Below are 19,985 nucleotides of genomic sequence, written 5' to 3' on the forward strand. Positions count from 1 at the left end.
AAAAATAAATAAAAATATACATATATGTGATATGTGTTATATATTCATTGTTTGTCATATTAATAAGACATTACCTTTTGTAAAAAAAACAAAAGAAAATTATAAAATTTTTTTTAAAAAAATATTAAATAAATAAATATATATATATATATATATATATATATAATGATATTCTGACACAAAATAAAAAATAATAATATAATATTATATAATTTAATAAGGAACTTTTTATTTTTTCTGATTTGTATTTAAATAATATATTAACAACATGCACGGACATAATAATCTATTTTTTACATGAATTATATATATTTTTTTTTTTTTCCACATATATTAAAACTTCAAAAAGGAATGCTCATAAAATTATAAATAAAATATTGTTTATATATATATATATATATATACTTATAAAGGATTCAACTTTTTTAATTAATATTTTCTTTTTTTAAGGATAACACACAAGTCGTGAATAGACTTAAAACAAATAAAGGTAGACCACACACAAAATATATATATCCATGTTCTTTAAAATATGCAAAATGACTGCAAAGGTATATATTATTCACATTCTTTTTTCATAACATAAAAGAAGAAATATATTTTATTTTTACTTTATATATATATATATATATATATATATATATATATATATATATATTTATTTATTTTTATTTATGTTTATTTCCATATCAATTTGAGATGTGTAAATATCTCTTGAGGTCCGGCTTGTAATGCCTTTCCGAATTAACATATGCAAATTCTTTGAATGGGTCTAATAAAAAGAATACTTTACCAATTATTAATTGCACATTTACTGAACCATAATTTCTACTATCATAAGAATCCATTTTGTTATCTCCTTCTACCCATATATTATTTTGAGGTATTTCTACATATGAATGAAAATTATCAATAAACAATTTATCATTTTCTATGGCAATAATTCTCTTACACACTCTTTTTTTTTCATTTACAGGAGATACTAGAAGTACAACATCACCTCGTTTATATATATGACGACATTGTTTTATCTTATTTTTTAAATTATTTATTTTGTTGTAAATAATTTCATAGAAATAAGAAGTATATTCATAATCAAAATGTAATTGTAAAATATTATAACATTTGTATAAAATATTCATATATATAGATAAGTATATTTTTTTTAAATTATTAAACCATCTTAAAGAATAATCACATACATAAAATAATATAACTCCATTTTTATTAATTAAAGGATACATACTAGATCCACTAGTAAGTGTCATATCAAATATATAATTATTTATACCATATATTACAAGACAACATAACACAATTTTTTTTGTGAATCTTAAAAAATCCTTAATCTGTTCAATGTGTGAAAAAAAGTTTATCTTTTTTCTTCTATTATTATTATTATTATTATTATTATTATTATTATTATTACTATTACTATATTTTTTACTTGATTTTTTGGTCCTTAGTCCAATATGATAACCATTTTTATTTCCCTTCCATATTTTTATAGTATAATTCTGAAATTGTTTATTGTTTTTATATTTCAAAGGTAGTACTAATACATTTTTTTTACACCATATTTTATTTTTTATATACAATTTATTTGGTATTGCATCATTATCTAATGTTATACTTTTTTTTCCTATCCTTTTCTCGTATCTATTCCACTCATTGGAATTAAAATAATTAAAAAAACTTACTTTATTACAATTCTTTTTTTTCAAATATAACTCTCTTCTTAAAAAAAAACAAATACGTTTATTAAAACTGTTGTGTATAAGGAAATTCATATTATTTCTGTAGCAACATACGAAGTAAAAATTAACCTTTCTAAATTATCACATAAAAGAACATAATAAATAAATAAATAAATAAATAAATAAATAAATAAATATATATATATATATATATATATATATATATATATATATATATATATATATTATATCATATTATATTTTTCTTCTTTTTTTTTTTTTTTTTTTTTATCATTCTTTGTTATATTCCCCTTTATAAGATATAGTTTCCCATTAATCAAAAATAGATGCCACTACATAATTTATATTTTTCAAATAGGAAAAAAAAAAAAAAACAAATTAATTTATTATTATTATAACTATTCAAAATGTGAATATAAAACAATGGGTCTATAATAATATTATTAGCATATTTCATTCATATAAAAATATTACTACATATAATATATATATTGTATATATAATACATATGTGATTATCCATATATTTAAAAACAGAACAATATAAGAATAATATATAAATATATATATATATATATATATATTTACTTTTATCTTATTTTATCATCCCATAAAAACTTATAGTTGTAATATTATTATTCCTTTTTTTCTACTCTTCATAATTATAAATGTGTTTTAAAAAGAAAAAGAAAATTATTATATATTTTTTTATATATCATAAACAAAAAAAAAATAATAATAAATAAATAAATAAATATAAAAATATAAAAATAAATATAAAAATAAAAATAAAAACATATACAATGCCTTATATGTTTTTAAATAATTTTATAATAAAATTAAAAAAAAAAAAAAAAAATTAAGTGGAAAAATTATATTTTTTTAATGCTTTAATGATTTTAATTAATACTTTTAAAAATTATTTTTTATATAATAGAAATGTTTAACTTTTAATTATAAAATAAATAAATAAAACATTACATTTTTAATATTATGGAGGAACAAAATTTTTATAATAAATCTACCTATTTAAAAAGAAATGTTAGTATATTTTTATGACTTAAAAAAAAGAGAATATATTTAATATAATATTATATACATTATTTTGATCTATATGCCTAAGATATATATATATATATATATATATATAATATGTGATTATATAAACGTACACATTATTAAATAGATTCAATATGTATAATAATAATATTGTTTTAATAAATCTAGTTACAAGCACTTACATATATATATATATATATATATATATATATTTATATTTATTTATTTTATGCCTTATTAGAAAATAAGTGAAATTGAAAAAAAATGTGAGGAGAGTTTAAATGAAATATTAAGATCTGCCAATGAGGCCAAAGAAATATCAAAAAAAGCTGAAGAAGAATTGCAATGTCAGACAGGTAATTTCATTTTTTTTTTATTTTTTTTTTGGGGAATGGTTCATTTTTAAATATGAATGAAAGAATATATAAATGAAATAATAAATTGAGCATAAATATGTGCTTAAATGTAAAGTGCATGTTTATATGACAAAATGAAAATATATATGTTAAAAGATAAAATAAAAGATACCCTTATGTACATAATAATATATATATATATATATATATATATAATTTTTTTTTTTTTTTTAGAACAAATAAAACACATAAATAATGAGACGGATAGCATTAAGGAAAATTTAAAACAAACAGAATATCATTTACAAGGTATAAAATATTGGTGGAAAAATATTCATTCCTTTTTAGGGTTAGATAGTTTTAATAATAATGAAGACAATAAAACAAAAAAAGCTGCCATCAATAATGCTAAATTTAATACAAAGAATAATTTTAATGATAATTATAAAAAAAATAATGAGAATTATAAGAATTCCCTAAATACAAAACCATCGTCACAAAGTATGGAAAATATAAAAATATTATTTCTAACTTATTTATATATTTATATATATATGTTCATGTTATATTTTTTATTAGGAAAAGGGACATTTGATGAAAAATATGAGAATGATTTAAATACTTTATCTTCGATGGCAAGTTTTTAAATTTATGTGTCTTAATATATATATATATATATTTATTTATTTATTTATATTTTTAATATTATATATTTTTCTACATGTTTATAGCTGGATGAATTACATACGAGAGCTCTGGTTATGGGGAATACAATAAATGAACAAAATAAAATGGTAAAAATAGGAAAAAAGATATATTAAATATACATATATATATATATATAATGTTTATGGTTTTTTTTTTTTTTTTTTTTTTTTTTTTTTTTTTTTATTGTCTATATTTTAGTTAAATAATGTTAATGAAAAAATGGGACACAATATTGATAAGATCAGGGATCAACAAAAAATGATGAAAGAGATTATGAAAAAGTAGTGGAAATATAACACATTTTTTTTAATCATTATTAGTTATATCTTTTTTTTCTTTCATTCTTTCTTTTTTCTTTTTTTTTTTTTTTTTGTAATGGCTCTTTATAAAAACAATGTTTTGTAATTTTTATTAATTCCTTTTTTTAAAATTATTTTAATATTGTTATTAATCTGTTTATATATATATATTTAATTCTTGTTATAATTGTTTAGTCCATTTTAATATTCATCAAACAATATTTATATTCATTTATGTTTTATAAAATATTCTTAAATATACCTTATATTATTCTTCTACTATAATTTTGTTTTATTACATATTTGAGAATTTTTTTGATTTTATATATCCATATGTAATTTTCTTAACCTTTATCTACATATATATATATAATTAAAATGAAAAAAGAAAAAAAAAAAAGGCAAATTATAGGAAATCCAAGTAACATTTCCAATATAAAAATTGTATTTATTATTTTAGTTTATTTTTATTTTGTTTTTTTTTTTCATTTTATTTTATTTGTAAAAATTTATTATTTCCATTTTTACATTTAAAAAAAAAAAAAAAAATATTGTATAATAAATTTTTTGTGTTAAAAAAAAAAAAAAGGTAAAGTTGTAGAATTGTAAAAATGTGTGCGTTTTTTTTTTTTTTTTTAAAGATTTAATATGATATTTTAAATTTTATATATAATTTAAATAAAATATATATAAATAAAAATGTTATATTATAATTTTAAAATATTTATAATTTCATAAAGAAGAAAAAAAGGAAAAAAAAAAAAAAAAAGAAAAAAAAAAAGAAAAATTTCTATTTCTTATATATGAAATTATATATAAAAAATATATATATGTAAATATAAATATATCTGTTCAATTTTGAAACCCTTTTTGAATGTAAGAAAAAAAAAAAAATTATACCTATTATATATATAAATATATATATATATTTTGCATACACGTGTATATATTTTTATACATATAATATAATATATATATATATATATATATATATATATATAAAATAATATATTATTATTTTTATATATTACTACAATAGAAAGCGTAAGAATGAGAATTAATTAATATTAGAAAGCTGAAATGTCAAAATTTATACCAATATTATAAAATTTAATATAATATTATATATATACATATATTATATATATATAGTATTATATATATATAGTATTATATATAATCTGTATATTATATTAATTTATTCTCTAGTATAAACACATAAAAAATATATAATATATTATATATATTTTTTATATTATATTTTTATTTTATATATAATTTATATTTTTCTTCTTCATTAGGCTAATAAGAAGATAGAAAAAATGAAACTTTAAAAAAATAAGAAAAAAAGGAAAAAAACGAAAAAGAAAGAATGAATATGATATGTTATATATATAAATGAATTAATTTAAAAAGATGAGATGAAATAAAAATAAAAAAAAAAAAAAATAATAAAACATGAAGAATGAAAAATATAAAAAAATGATAATACAGCATATTGAATTTACATAATAATAAATATAATATTGGTATTAACCTAAAAAGATTTATTTAATTTTTCTGTATTTTTTTTTTTTTTTTTTTTTTATATATATATATATATTATATTTGTAAAAGTGTATAATTATTTATTAAATAAAAAGTACAAAATAAGAAAGAAGATAGTATAATATGAAGTTATAGATATAACATCATATTACATTACAAATAGAGATATATTATATTGCACAATTTTTTAAGTCTTTTTTTTTTTTTTTTTAATAATAATTAAATATATAATAAAATAATTATATAATAATATTTTTTTTATGTCAAGATGGCAATGAAAGAAGATTATTATGACTACCTGTTTAAAAGTAAAAATAAGAAAAAAAAAAATATATAATAAGTTTATTATATATATTTTTTTATGTACAAAAAGGAAATACATATATAGATATATATTTTTTTTTATATGATACTTTTATATATTATATATATATATATATTTATTTTTATATTATTTTTTTCTTTTAGTCGTTCTCATTGGCGATTCAGGAGTAGGAAAATCAAACCTACTTTCAAGGTATAAAAAGAAAAATCAAAAAAAATGAGAATTCAGACATATAAATTGTTATTCACATTATATATATATATATATATATATTATATTATTCTCTTATGTTTTATTTTTTATATTTTTTCTGTTAGATTCACAAGAGACGAATTTAATTTAGAAAGCAAGAGCACCATAGGTGTAGAATTTGCTACGAAAAGTATTCAATTAAAAAATAATAAAATTATAAAAGCCCAAATATGGGATACAGCAGGTCAAGAAAGATATAGAGCAATTACCTCTGCTTATTATCGAGGGGCAGTTGGTGCATTATTAGTATATGATATAACAAAAAAAAATTCATTTGAAAATATTGAAAAATGGTTAAAAGAATTAAGAGATAATGCAGATTCAAATATTGTAATTTTATTAGTTGGTAATAAAAGTGATTTAAAGCATTTACGTGTTATTAATGATAATGATGCTACACAATATGCGAAAAAAGAAAAACTCGCATTCATAGAAACATCTGCTCTTGAGGCAACTAATGTAGAGCTAGCTTTTCATCAATTATTAAATGGTTAGTATATATATATACAATGGCGAGTATTAAATATTTATTTATTTACTATAATATTTTATATAGCTTGTTTATATTTCTCACCTCGCACATAAAAATTAAATAATATCTAAATATTATATGTATGTATATATATATATATATATGTATGTATTTTTTTTTTTTGTAGAAATTTATAATGTAAGACAAAAAAAACAAGCCACAAAAAATGATGATAATTTATCCATACAACCAAGGGGGAAAAAAATTAACGTAATAAAATATATAAATTTTAAAATAATACATAAATATTTCTCCATATGCTTATGTATTAACTATTGTATTCTTTTAAATGTGTACACATGTTTTTATAATATATATATATGTTTATTATATTTTTTATATTATTCTTTCTATAGGTGGATGATGATAATGACAAAAACGAAACCAAAAAAAAAAACAAATGTTGTTGATAAGATATGTGCTTGTTATTTATGTTTATTAAATATCCCCTTTTTTTTTTATTTTATGTTTTTTTTTTTTTTTTTTAAATTCAAATAAATAACAGAAAAAATTATAATTTATAGGAATTATTATTATATTAGTTTATCTTAATTTAATTTATTATATATATAAATATATATATATATATATATATTTTTTTTTTATAATTATAATATATTTGTTATTGTGATAATTTTTTTATTTTGAAATAGTTTTCATCTAATAATTTTTAACTAATTAAAATAAAAAAAAAAAAAAAGCAAAAAAAAATTTAAAAAAAAAAAGAAGAAAAAAAAATAAAAACTATATATTCTTATTAATTTAAATGTTTTAATAAATGTTTTTTCTTTTTTTATATATAAATTGGTTCTCCTTTTTTTTTTCTTTTTTTTTTTTTTGTTGTTTTATTAAATTTGAATAGAAATATTATATAACTCTAAAAAAAAATAATAATAAATAAATAAATAAAATACTGTAATAGAATATATATATTTTATAAAATTGATTAATGGTTAATATATATATATATTTTTTTATTATTCTTTTATATTTCGATTTGTTTTAAAATTGTATATATGCATAAATATTTGGTATTCCGAAAAAAAATATTACACATTTTTGCATTTTTCTTATTCCATTAATATAAACATGTACATATATATATATGTTTTTTTTTTTTTTTTTTTTTTTTTTTTTTTTTTTTTTTTAATTAGACAACAATTTACATATATTTTTTATTGTATTTTTTTTGTTTAATTATAATGTTGTATGCCAAGGGTGATTTATATTTATTTAAACGCATATCACTGCATTTGTATTTTTTTTTTTTTTTTGTGTAAAATATAATTGTCCATTATTAATAAAATGTGTATATAATATTATAAAATTTATAACTTATTTTTTCTTTAAATATATTAAAATAAAAAAAAATTAAAAAATTATATACATATATATATATATATATATATATATATATTTATATATATGTTGTAGTGTATATTTTTTTAACCAATGTGTTATTTCAACTTGTTTCTCTCCTTGAATGGATTAATTTAAAATATGTATATATAAGTAGAGAAGGGTGCACAATATAAATATATAGCAATATATATATATAATATATTGTGTATACAATTTAGTATTATTTTTTTCATATTTTTCTTGTTTTTCCTCATTTTTGTTGTTTTGTTTTTTTCTCTCTATATTTTTTTCATTTTTTAGTATTAGAATGGAAGAAAGGAACGTTCTTGAATATGCAGAATTAATAATAGACCGTCAGAGGGATAAAATAAATGAACTAGAAAAAAAGTTAGAAGAATTAAGAAGTAGCAGTGAAGAGTTACAAAAAAATGTAATTAAAAATGATGAAGAAAATAAAACATTAAGATTAGAATTGAATAGAAGAAATGATAATGATATGATTTTAAGTATGCAAATGAATAAAGAAAATGAACTTTTAGAAAAAATGAATTTCTTAGAAAAACAAATACTTAAAAGAGATACACTTCTTGAAGAATTAAAAAATTTAATTAAAAAACGAAAGTATGAATATGAATTATTATTAGAAGAAAAGGATAATCTCAAAAATACTATAAATACATTAAGAAATGATTTATATGAGAACCGAAAGAATGAAAAATTAAAAGAACAAGAAGTTATACATAATGAAAAAGAAAATGAAAAGTTTTTAAATTTATACAAAAATAATAATGAAGAATTAAATATAACTAAAAGATGTTTAATTCAAATAGAAAGTGAATTAAATATTTATAAAAAACAAAATGAAAATCAAAAAAATGAAATTCAAAAATTATATAGAATTATTACGTGTATGAATAGAGAAAAAACATTAATGCCACCTGTAGTATTAGCTTTACAAAATGAATATAATATAAGAACAACATTAACAAACAAAAAAGAATATACTCCTCAAATAAAAGATATACAAGATGAATCATCAATATATATCAATACTATAAAAAATAATAAAAAGAAATTAACTACATTAAGTCCAATACATAATAAGATAAATCATGATAAAGAAAAAAGATATGATGATGACATACAAAGTATTTATGATAATAATGAAGAGCAAGATAAAAAAGATATAATTCAAAATAATGATAAAAAAGGTGTATCCAAATTAAACTTTATTGAATCACAAGAACAAAAAAATTTATATAATAAAATATTACAAGTATTAAATAATTTACAAGATAAAAATTTGAAAGATGATAATAAAAGTAATTTCTTTTTCTTTTCATCAATCCTTTTACATTATTGTAAAAGTTCTTCAATAAATAAAACAACCTATGAAATAAATATATCTACTGATCATTCGAATAGTGATACCGCTCAATCAGTGGATACATTTGATAATTCATCTGATAGTCATTTTACTTACAGCTCATCAGGCAGGAGAAGAAATAATTCTAAGAGATCAAATCATAAAAAAAAAAATAAAAAATATTCAAAATTGGACAATACAAAGGAAAGGAACAAATTAGATAACGAATTAAATAAGAAAAACGGAAAAAAAGAAAAAATCAAAAATAAAAATTATCCTAAGAATAATAGTCTTAGTGAAAGTGAAATAAATGAATATTCTGATGAAAATATGGATGACAGTGATTATTCGACAAATTTTCAAAAGAACAAAATGAGAACAGATTCATCATCTTCAGATACTGAAAGTAATACAAATAGTAATATAAATATGAATAGTAATACTACTACGAATAATGAGTATGATTATGATGATGATGATGATAAGGATAATTATTATGACAAGGATAACATCAAAATGAATAATAAGAAAACATATTCTAGAGGAGATAATAATAGTTATTTAATACATAAATATGATAAAAATAAACATAGAAATAAAAAAATGAATTTGGAAAAAGAAAGAAAATTTTTATTAAATCGTTCTAATTATACTGAACGATTTATAGGTGTGACAAGTAAACAAATGTATATATATAATGATAAATGTGATGATGAACCAGAATATGTATTAAGAATAGAAAATTTGAAAAATATAAAAATTTTATATAATAACCAAATATATGAATTAGAGTATATGTCATTTAATAACATGATAGAGAAACATTATATATTTATAAAAAATTATGATAAATGTATACGAATGTTTTATGCCTTACAATATGCTGGTTTTATTAAAACAGATATGAAAAATTTTATGCAAAGGAGAGACTACCAAAATGATAATATTTTGAATAATATAGGTTATAGAAATATAAATGATCCAATACAAAATCAACAAATGAAAAGAATTAGTAATAAAAAAAGAAAAGATAAAATAAATTACCAAGATAAAGACGAAGATGAAGATGAAGATGAAGATTATTTATCTATCAATCAATTAGATAATACAACAAATCTAATAAGAGTAAATATCTTTACTCCAAATGGTGTTGATAAAAATGGAAATAATGTACCTTATTTAAGCAATAATATATTATTAAAAGCATATATAAAAGATAATATTTTATTATTTACAAATTTTGTAGAAGATGATAATAAATATTTTTTTAAATGTGATAAATATTATATGAAATATAAAAATGGGAAATTCATTCTTTATTTTAACGATTTTAAAGATCAACATATTGTGATAGCACAAAGTAAAGATGAAAATAATATTTTATATAATATTTTATATAAAATGAAATGGAATAATACATATAATGAAAAGAATATAAATGATCAAATTAGTAATCATGGAAATATAGATAACGAAAGAATTAAAGACTCACGTATGTCTTCACATACATCTAATAGAAATGTTGAAGGAATAAAATCTGATAATGATGATTATCATCATAATAGTAAAGATATTTATGATAACAAAAGTTCTAATATATATGAAAAGGATAAAGATAATCAACGATCAAGCAAAGACCTTTCTTCATTTAATCAAAGTAATCATATTAGTGATAGTAGAAGAAATGAATCTACATCAAATGTAAGTAATATTTCAGACGATAATGAAGGAGATAACTTTTTTATAAAGGATAATGTTCTTTATATATCTAAAAATGGTAAAGGTTTTAAAAACGATTTAAGTAATGTCAATGAAGAAAATGCTTTCAGATTTGAAACGAATGATCTGATTGTTATACGAAATGATGAATTAAAAGAATTAACATTTATGAAAAATAAAGAAAATAGGAATGCAGATACATATATTTTTGATTATCCTAAAAAAGAGAAATATGACCAATTAGTATCTGAATTACGTAAACATAATTTTAATATAACAAGCATTAGTGCATATGAAAAAATAAAAAATCAAACATCATCACAAAAAGAAGAAAATACTTCTGTAATAAGTTCATTAGATGGAAAAAGTGCAAGTCAATTAAGTAAGAAAGGTATGATAAAAGATAAAATCATAGAAAATAATCAAGTGGTTGTTATTGAAAAAGGAATGTTATCAATTTATAAACATTATGGAAATGAAAGTTCTGTACCTATAATAAAATTTACATGTGATTTCTGTGATGTTCAAGCTAATGAACAAAATGGAGAAATTATAATTAAAGATACCTCTAAAGATTCCAGTGAACGTATTGTATTAGATTGTTTAAATAAAACAGAATTTAATAGATGGAAAACTGCATTATGTTTTGGTGGATTCTTAAAAGGAGAACATATGAGTAATACATATATGAATTTAAAAAAACATATTTTTTCTATAAATATATTTGATAATTATTATGTTAAAAATCTAGTCAAAGTAGAAAATAATTGTGTAAATATATATCCAAATGATAAATTTATTAAACCCTTATTTTCATTTGATAAAGAAAAAATAGAATTAGTATTAATGCCTGAATTGAGAAAAATCAGAATCTATCTACAAAGAGATACAATATATGAACAACGATATGATATAACCATGTCATTAGCAAGAGATTATTTAAAAATTAAAGAAGATATACTCAAAAGTAATTTTCATATGTTAAACCAAAAAAAAACACAAAAAATTAAAAAACCATTTATTTTATGTAAAAAAAATATTATTGCTATACATAAAGATAAATATAATTTAAAACCAGAACTTTTATTAGACAGAAAAAATTGTATGGTCAAAATAGATAAAAATAATTTTTCTATTTCTTTTCTTATTAAAAGTCAAGTAAATAGAAATGCAAATCAAATTAAAACTATCAAACTCGCAAATATTATCAATTTTAATAAGTGGATGGTTACTCTAAAATTAGCTTCATTCATTCCAGCTGCCATAGATTATGAGGATAATATTTCTTTCCCTTCAATAACATTTGGACATACATGTCCAGAAGCAATCAGCTTGATCAAAAGAAGAAGTTCCTTAATGGACTTTTTTAGAATTAATTTTAAAAGAAAGGCACCACAAGCAAAAAAACCTAAAGCTATGTTAGCCAAAAGACCACCAAAATGATAAATAAACATAAATAAATAAATAAAATATATACATATATATATATATATATATATAAATATATCTTTTTATTTTTATTTTTTTCTGTTTGGTTTTTTCCTTTTTAAGTTAACATGCAATATATAGTATACTTCTCAAATTATATAAATCAAAAAATTTAAGCAAAAGGTCATTTTTTTTTTTTTCTTCTTTTTGTTTTACATTTATCATTTTTTATATTTTGTAATGATATGAAAAATCATATGGGTTGTGTATGGGTATTTAATATTTATTTTATATATTTATATATGTAAAAAGCATATATTTATAATATATATATATTTAAATATTCATATATGGAACATTTACCATATTGAACAAAAATTGATACATTTTTTTTTTTTTTTTTTTTTTTTATCATGACTTAAAAGGAAATAGTTTTATATACCTAATATAATATATGTTACATATATATTTTTTAATACACATTATGATGAAAAAAAAAAAAAAAAAAAAAAAAAAAAAAAACAAATGAATGAATGAATAAATAAATAATAAAGAATAAACAGTAAAACCAATTAATATACATATGTATACAAATTTAATATGTACATAATAATACTTATTCCTTTATAACATTATTTAAAAAAGTAAATTTTCAATTTAATTTTTTTTTTTTTTTTTCTTATATTGAATTAACACATGAAAAATATACATACATATATATAATATGTATATATTTACATAAAGTTATGTATTTATGAAATTTTGATATAAATTTCCAAATATATAGAAAAGAAAAATGAATTAATTTGGGATTCCTTTATTTTATATACTATTCCAAGAATTTTTTTTTTTTTTTTTTTTTTTTTTTTTTTGTTGTGTTTTGAATTTCTTCTGAGGGGATATATGAAAATATTATTTTAATTATTTTCTAATATATTTTTTTATTTGAAAGGTGTAAAGAGAATACGAACATATTTTTAAAATAAAAGCGATGACGAAGAATCTCGTACTTCGATTAAATGTAAATATATATAATATATATTATGTATATGTGTGTGGAATTATATAAATCATATTTAACTATTTTTTTTATTAGTATAAATTATTAAAAATTTGAAAATATATATATGTATATATTTTATTTATTTTATTTTTATAGCAATCCTTATTACATCATGTCAAAAGTTTTAATAGAACACTTTTAAATAATAAGTATAATTCAAATGCAAATATTGAAGGATCAATTAAGAGATATTTTTCCATAGGTAAATATTTGAAAAAAAAAGGATGTTTTTATGTTATTATGGGAAATATATATATATATATATATATATATATATATATATATATATATATACATATATATACATTTATTTATTTATTTATATATATATTTATATATATATATGTATTTTTTTTTTTTGTTTTTTTTTCTTACCCTTTGTAGAAACGATTAAAGTACCTAGACTTGGTGATTCAATCACTGAAGGTACGATAAATGAATGGAAAAAAAAAGTGGGTGATTATGTTAAGGCGGATGAAACGATAACAATTATCGATACCGATAAAGTAAGTGTTGATATAAATTCTAAAGCAAGTGGAGAGTTATCCAAAATTTTTGCAGATGTAGGAGATGTTGTTTTGGTAGATGCACCTTTATGTGAAATTGATACTTCTGTGGAACCACCTGAATATATTAGTAAAACTAAAGAGGAAGTAGGAGAAAGTAAAAATAATGAAAATAATTCTACATTTAATCAAATAAATAGAGATATTATAGATGAAGTTAGTAAAAATGAAAAAAGTCTGTTTGTAAAAGATCCTATTAATTTTGGTAATAATTATGAATCAATAAATGAAAGAACCGAAAGAAGAGTCCGTATGTTACCTATAAGAAAAAGAATTGCAGAACGATTAAAGGAATCACAAAATACATGTGCTTTATTAACAACATTTAATGAATGTGATATGTCTAAGGCAATGTTATTAAGAAGTGAATTAAAAGATATTTTTCAAAAAAAATATTCATGTAAATTAGGATTTGTATCTTTATTTATGTATGCATCAACTTTAGCTCTAAAACAAATGCCAAATGTAAATGCATATATAGAAAATGATGAAATTGTATATAAAAATTATATAGATATATCTGTAGCAGTAGCTACACCTAATGGATTAACAGTTCCAGTTATAAGAAATTGTCAAAATAAAAATTTACCACAATTAGAATTAGCCTTATCTGATTTAGCTACAAAAGCAAGATCAAATAAATTATCAATTGATGATTTTAGTGGTGGTACATTTACAATATCTAATGGAGGTGTTTTTGGTAGTATGTTAAGTACTCCTATTGTTAATATGCCACAGTCAGCTATTCTAGGAATGCATACAATAAAAAATAGACCTGTAGTTGTAAATAATGAAATTGTAATTAGACCAATTATGTACCTTGCACTTACATATGATCATAGATTATTAGACGGAAGAGAAGCCGTACAATTTTTATGTGCAATAAGAGATTATATAGAAAACCCTAATCTAATGTTAATTGATTGTTAACATATTTATATCCAAAAATGGGAATGCATATGTATATGCAAATGTTATTATATTAACCATAGTATTGTAACATGAATATATAAACATATATATATATATATAAATATATATATATATATATATATGTATATATTTATTTTTCTTTTATTTTTTTTTTTTTCGAATGTATTATTAATTACCTATTTCAAAATTAATTATAATTCAAAATAGTTATATTTGCAAATCATAAACAAGACAAAATGTTTTGAACATAAAAACATATAAACAAAATTTAAATATAAAATTAAAAATATATATATATATATATAATATATATATGTACACATTTGCAAACAATGAAACATTTTAAAATTTATTTTTCAATATCTCATAACTTATTCCCTATTAAAACATTAATATATAAACTTTAAAAAAAAAAAAGGAAAAAATATATAAAAAAAAAATTAAATGATAAAACATATAATATCAGATAAAAGAATTAATTATAATATTGTCTTTATATTATTACATAGTAAAACCCATTTAATTATTTCAGTTGTCCCCTTTTAAAGTATCATCCTATTAAAAGAAAATATATATTTTGTATGTAAGTATGTATTGATTATGCATTTTATATTAACTATCAAAAAAAAATATATATTCACATGAAAATAAATAAAAATATAAATATATATATTTATATATTTTTCCCTTTACATTTAAATTTTCCTCTTCTAGATCCTTCATCTTTTCTTGATTATACATTTCGTCAATCCAAACTAAAAAATAAATAAATAAATAAATAATATATATATATATATATACATCTTCTACAAATTAAATAATAAAAAGGATAATATATATAATAATAAAGATGTATTTCAATAAATTATATAATACTTGGCTTATAATGATCAGCTTTTTTGGTCTTCGAATAATTGACATGAATCCTTTTTCCATTCAATTCAAAATTATTCATATTGTACAGTGCATGTTTTGCATCATCGACTTCTACATATTCCACAAAAGCAAAACCTCTATTTTTTTCTTTGAAAAATTAAAAGAAAGGAAACAAAGAAATTTTAATATATAATATAAATATAAATATATATATATATATATATATATATATATAATATAGTGAAACACATATAATATCATATATATTTACTTATTAAAATTAATGTGTTTTTTTTTTTTTTTTTTTTTTTTTTTTTCTTTAATATATATGGCTTACTTGTAGTCATATTTAAAGGCACTTCAATATTCCTTATATCACCAAAAGATGAAAAAATATCATACAAACTTTTTTCGTCTATCGTTTCATCAATGCCTCCAACAAACAAAATATCTGTTGCATTATTATCACTCATCTTTTTTATTTATTTATTTTTTTTAATATATGAATTACAAAAAAAAAAAAAAAAACAAAAGAAGAAAAAAAAAAATTATATCAATTTTATGTTATATACTTTTATGTATTAATATATATTTTACTTTAAAAAAGAAAAAAAAAAAAAAAAAAAGAATATTTTAATATTTCATATAATTTAATTCCTCCATTTTCTTTATATACTATAAAAAATATATATTTATTATATTATATATATAATTATAATGTAGGATCCTTTTTATAAATTAATAAGAATGAACAAAATATTCTCTAAGATTATAAAAATACAGAATAAAGAAAAAATATGCATATATATTATTATATAAATTATCTTCTTTTAAAATTATGGATTAGGGAAAAAAAAAAAAAAAAAAAATGAATAATTATTTCGGATATATATATAAGAAAATATATATTATTAAATATATATATATATATTTATATATATTCCATATAAAGTGTAATAAGAATATTTGTATATTAAATTAATTAAAAAAAAAAAAAAACATTAAAAAAAGTAATATTAGTTTTCTTTATAATTTTAAATTATAATAGATAGAAAATTATTTTGAAAGTATATAAAAATTTATTTTATAATTTCAAGATGATAAATAAAATAATAAAATATATTCCTATAAAACGTAAAGATTAGTATTATTTATATATAGACGTATAAATAAAACCAAAACAACGGGTTAAATTTTGTCTATATATTATCATTAATAGGAAGATATTATATTATTCATTATATGTATTTACATTAAAATTAAGCGCATTGAATTATATATTATATATATATATATATATATATAAAGAAGGAAAAAGGGAATTTTCGTATTATTTATATTATATACATATATATATATATATATATATATATATATATATTATATGAATAAATTTTTCTTTATGTTAAAAATTTGAAATATCTTATCCTCCCATCTTTATTCTTTATATTTAATTTAAAATAATTAAATTTATTTAAATAAATAATTTCACATACAAATATTATTTCTCAGTTGTAATTTGTTTAAATTCTCAATAGAAGAATTATTAAATTATTGTTTTTGTTTCTCTTTTTTTGGTTACTATATATTATATGTATGTATGTGATGACTATCTGTTCATATTAAAATATAATATCTATAATTTTTAAAGTAGATCTAAGTATCATACAACCACATTTGTATTTTATAAAGTGGAAATTTATTGTATAAAATTGGTAGAATCAATAAATTTTGATCTTATTAATATTTTTTTTTTTTTTTTTTTTTTGATTGATTGATTTTTAAATAACCGTGTCTAATTTAATGAAAAGAATTAACAAGAAAAATTGCAGTAATAATGATGAGAAAAATCTTTTAATATATGATAAGTCTAGTAAAATAGGATGCATATATTTTATAGGTATGAGTACAAATATGTATCGAGGTAAAATTATTCTTAAGAAAAATTCTATTAGCGAAAAGATTGTTCGATATACTAATTTAAATGATCATTTATTATTAATAAAGAATGGAGATTTTAATTTTAAACAAACAGCAATATTAATTAAAGGTATAACTGCTTTATTACATAGACAATTTGAAGTATTATTAAGTGATTTTTATTCTATGTATAAGAAATTATTATATAGTCATTTGAATATAAATAATAATAATAATAATTTAAATGGTATAATGAAAAAATTAAGAAGAAATAAAAAATTTAAAATAAAAAAAAACATTTTATCATTACACGATGTAGATTATGAAAATAATGATAGGAAAGATTTATTTATGAATAATGGTGGAAATTATTTATATAAAAATAAGAATATAGCTAATATAAATGATATATTATTAAAAGAAAGTAATGAATTTCATTTAAACGATTATAATTTTGGAAATGATGATTTTCTTAATGAAGAAAATATGATATATAAGGATATGCTTACAAATTCATCATCTTTTCAATATTCTAAAGTTAATAATTTTTATACAGTTAATGTGGATATGAATAATTTTAATACCAATGCTTTTACACAAGATATGAAAACACAAAGTAATATAAATCATACCTTAATTTTTAATGAAAAAGAACAAAAAAATAATATACATAATATAAAAATAAATAATATTTCTACTGATAGTTTGTTTACAAGTAAAGATATGAGTCTTAAAGAAAATGATTTTTCATATAGTGGTATGATGAATAGTATCCTTTTTAATAATGATATTATTATGAAAAATAATATAAATGAAAAATATAAAAATATAAATCATGAACTTGAAGAAAATAACTACCAAAAAAAAATATATATTATAAACAATAATAATAATAATAATATTAATATTAATAATAATAATAATAATAATAAAAAGAGGATGCATTCCGAAATAGATGATGAAATTATTTTAAAAGATAATGTATGGTATGATTTATATAAAAAAAATAAAAAATATAAAATGTCTTCTACAAATTATGTTGATTACAATTTTAAACAAATTGATTATTTTTGCCTTTTTTTTTTAAATAAAGAAAAACAAAATAAAAAAAATAATACATATAATACTATACCTTTTGTTAATTTTTATAAACAAACCAAAAATTATATATCATTAGATGCTAGGAAAGAGTTATATAACTTATTAGATCTAAGCATTCTAGAAAACCAAAAAAGTAATATGCAACCTAATAATCTGAAACTTATTCAAACAAAATCATCATTATCATCATCATTTAAAGAAAAAACAGATAAAAAGGATTTAAACTTTGAACAACTAAGACAAAACTTTAATGAAAATTATTTCTTAGATGTTCAATTAGAAAATAATAATAATGAAAACATAAAAAAAAGAAAATATACAAAAAATGATTCCTCAATAAATATTTCATATGATATGAATTATGATTTTGATCAAATGAGTGATTTAAACAATAAAATATATGATGATCAATCAATTGACTTTAATAATAATAGAGGAGAAAATAAATTATCATTTCAATATAATAATAATAATAATATTACATTAAGTGATAACTTTAAAGAAACAATTAGTGTTCCATCCAGTAAGTTAGTTAATAGAAGATCATGTACATCTTCACAAAATAATTATGATGAAGAATTACAAAAATTAAAAAAATATATTTCCAAACTTACTATTTATAATCATAATATTATAGAATTTGATAATATCTTCCCTTCAAAAAAAATATCAGATAAAAATATTTCCCTCATCTTTTATAATCTACTAGTACTTGCATCAAATGATGAATTAGATTTAATTCAAAACTTTCCAAATAATAAAATACTTATACAAGTATATTAAAATATATATATATTTAATAAGTTTAAAAGAAAATGACAAATGAATATAAATCATATTTTTTTAAATTCAAAC

At 17.7% G+C, this 19,985-nt stretch overlaps 7 protein-coding genes across 7 annotated transcripts; 5 read left to right on the top strand and 2 right to left on the bottom strand.

Annotated features, from left to right (window-relative positions):
* Nucleotides 1-689: 689 nt before the first annotated feature.
* Nucleotides 690-1,790, bottom strand: PADL01_1319300 (type I signal peptidase; the record flags this gene model as incomplete). The annotated part of the gene is made up of 1 exon (XM_028683733.1): nt 690-1,790. The coding sequence occupies one exon, from the start codon at nt 1,788-1,790 to the stop codon at nt 690-692; it is 1,101 nt and encodes a 366-aa protein (XP_028539882.1).
* A 920-nt stretch (nt 1,791-2,710) lies between these two features.
* On the top strand, nt 2,711-4,125 carry PADL01_1319400 (SNARE protein, putative; the record flags this gene model as incomplete). The annotated part of the gene is made up of 6 exons (XM_028683734.1): nt 2,711-2,758; nt 3,018-3,132; nt 3,367-3,633; nt 3,712-3,767; nt 3,864-3,926; nt 4,039-4,125. 6 exons carry the CDS (start codon nt 2,711-2,713, stop codon nt 4,123-4,125), a joined length of 636 nt encoding a protein of 211 aa, XP_028539883.1.
* A 1,830-nt stretch (nt 4,126-5,955) lies between these two features.
* PADL01_1319500 (ras-related protein Rab-11A) lies at nt 5,956-7,206 on the top strand (the record flags this gene model as incomplete). Its single annotated transcript, XM_028683735.1, has 5 exons — nt 5,956-5,995; nt 6,156-6,204; nt 6,330-6,754; nt 6,924-7,006; nt 7,153-7,206. 5 exons carry the CDS (start codon nt 5,956-5,958, stop codon nt 7,204-7,206), a joined length of 651 nt encoding a protein of 216 aa, XP_028539884.1.
* Nucleotides 7,207-8,465: 1,259 nt separating this feature from the next.
* Nucleotides 8,466-12,686, top strand: PADL01_1319600 (conserved Plasmodium protein, unknown function; the record flags this gene model as incomplete). The annotated part of the gene is made up of 1 exon (XM_028683737.1): nt 8,466-12,686. The coding sequence occupies one exon, from the start codon at nt 8,466-8,468 to the stop codon at nt 12,684-12,686; it is 4,221 nt and encodes a 1,406-aa protein (XP_028539885.1).
* Nucleotides 12,687-13,662: 976 nt separating this feature from the next.
* On the top strand, nt 13,663-15,230 carry PADL01_1319700 (dihydrolipoyllysine-residue succinyltransferase component of 2-oxoglutarate dehydrogenase complex; the record flags this gene model as incomplete). Its single annotated transcript, XM_028683738.1, has 3 exons — nt 13,663-13,692; nt 13,831-13,936; nt 14,119-15,230. 3 exons carry the CDS (start codon nt 13,663-13,665, stop codon nt 15,228-15,230), a joined length of 1,248 nt encoding a protein of 415 aa, XP_028539886.1.
* Nucleotides 15,231-15,761: 531 nt separating this feature from the next.
* PADL01_1319800 (RNA-binding protein, putative) lies at nt 15,762-16,582 on the bottom strand (the record flags this gene model as incomplete). The annotated part of the gene is made up of 4 exons (XM_028683739.1): nt 15,762-15,788; nt 15,927-15,988; nt 16,110-16,256; nt 16,447-16,582. 4 exons carry the CDS (start codon nt 16,580-16,582, stop codon nt 15,762-15,764), a joined length of 372 nt encoding a protein of 123 aa, XP_028539887.1.
* Nucleotides 16,583-17,912: 1,330 nt separating this feature from the next.
* On the top strand, nt 17,913-19,913 carry PADL01_1319900 (conserved Plasmodium protein, unknown function; the record flags this gene model as incomplete). Its single annotated transcript, XM_028683740.1, has 1 exon — nt 17,913-19,913. The coding sequence occupies one exon, from the start codon at nt 17,913-17,915 to the stop codon at nt 19,911-19,913; it is 2,001 nt and encodes a 666-aa protein (XP_028539888.1).
* Nucleotides 19,914-19,985: the final 72 nt, after the last annotated feature.

This window comes from Plasmodium sp. gorilla clade G2, assembly GCF_900097015.1.
Source record: "Plasmodium sp. gorilla clade G2 genome assembly, chromosome: 13".
Taxonomy (NCBI): domain Eukaryota; phylum Apicomplexa; class Aconoidasida; order Haemosporida; family Plasmodiidae; genus Plasmodium; species Plasmodium adleri (nom. inval.).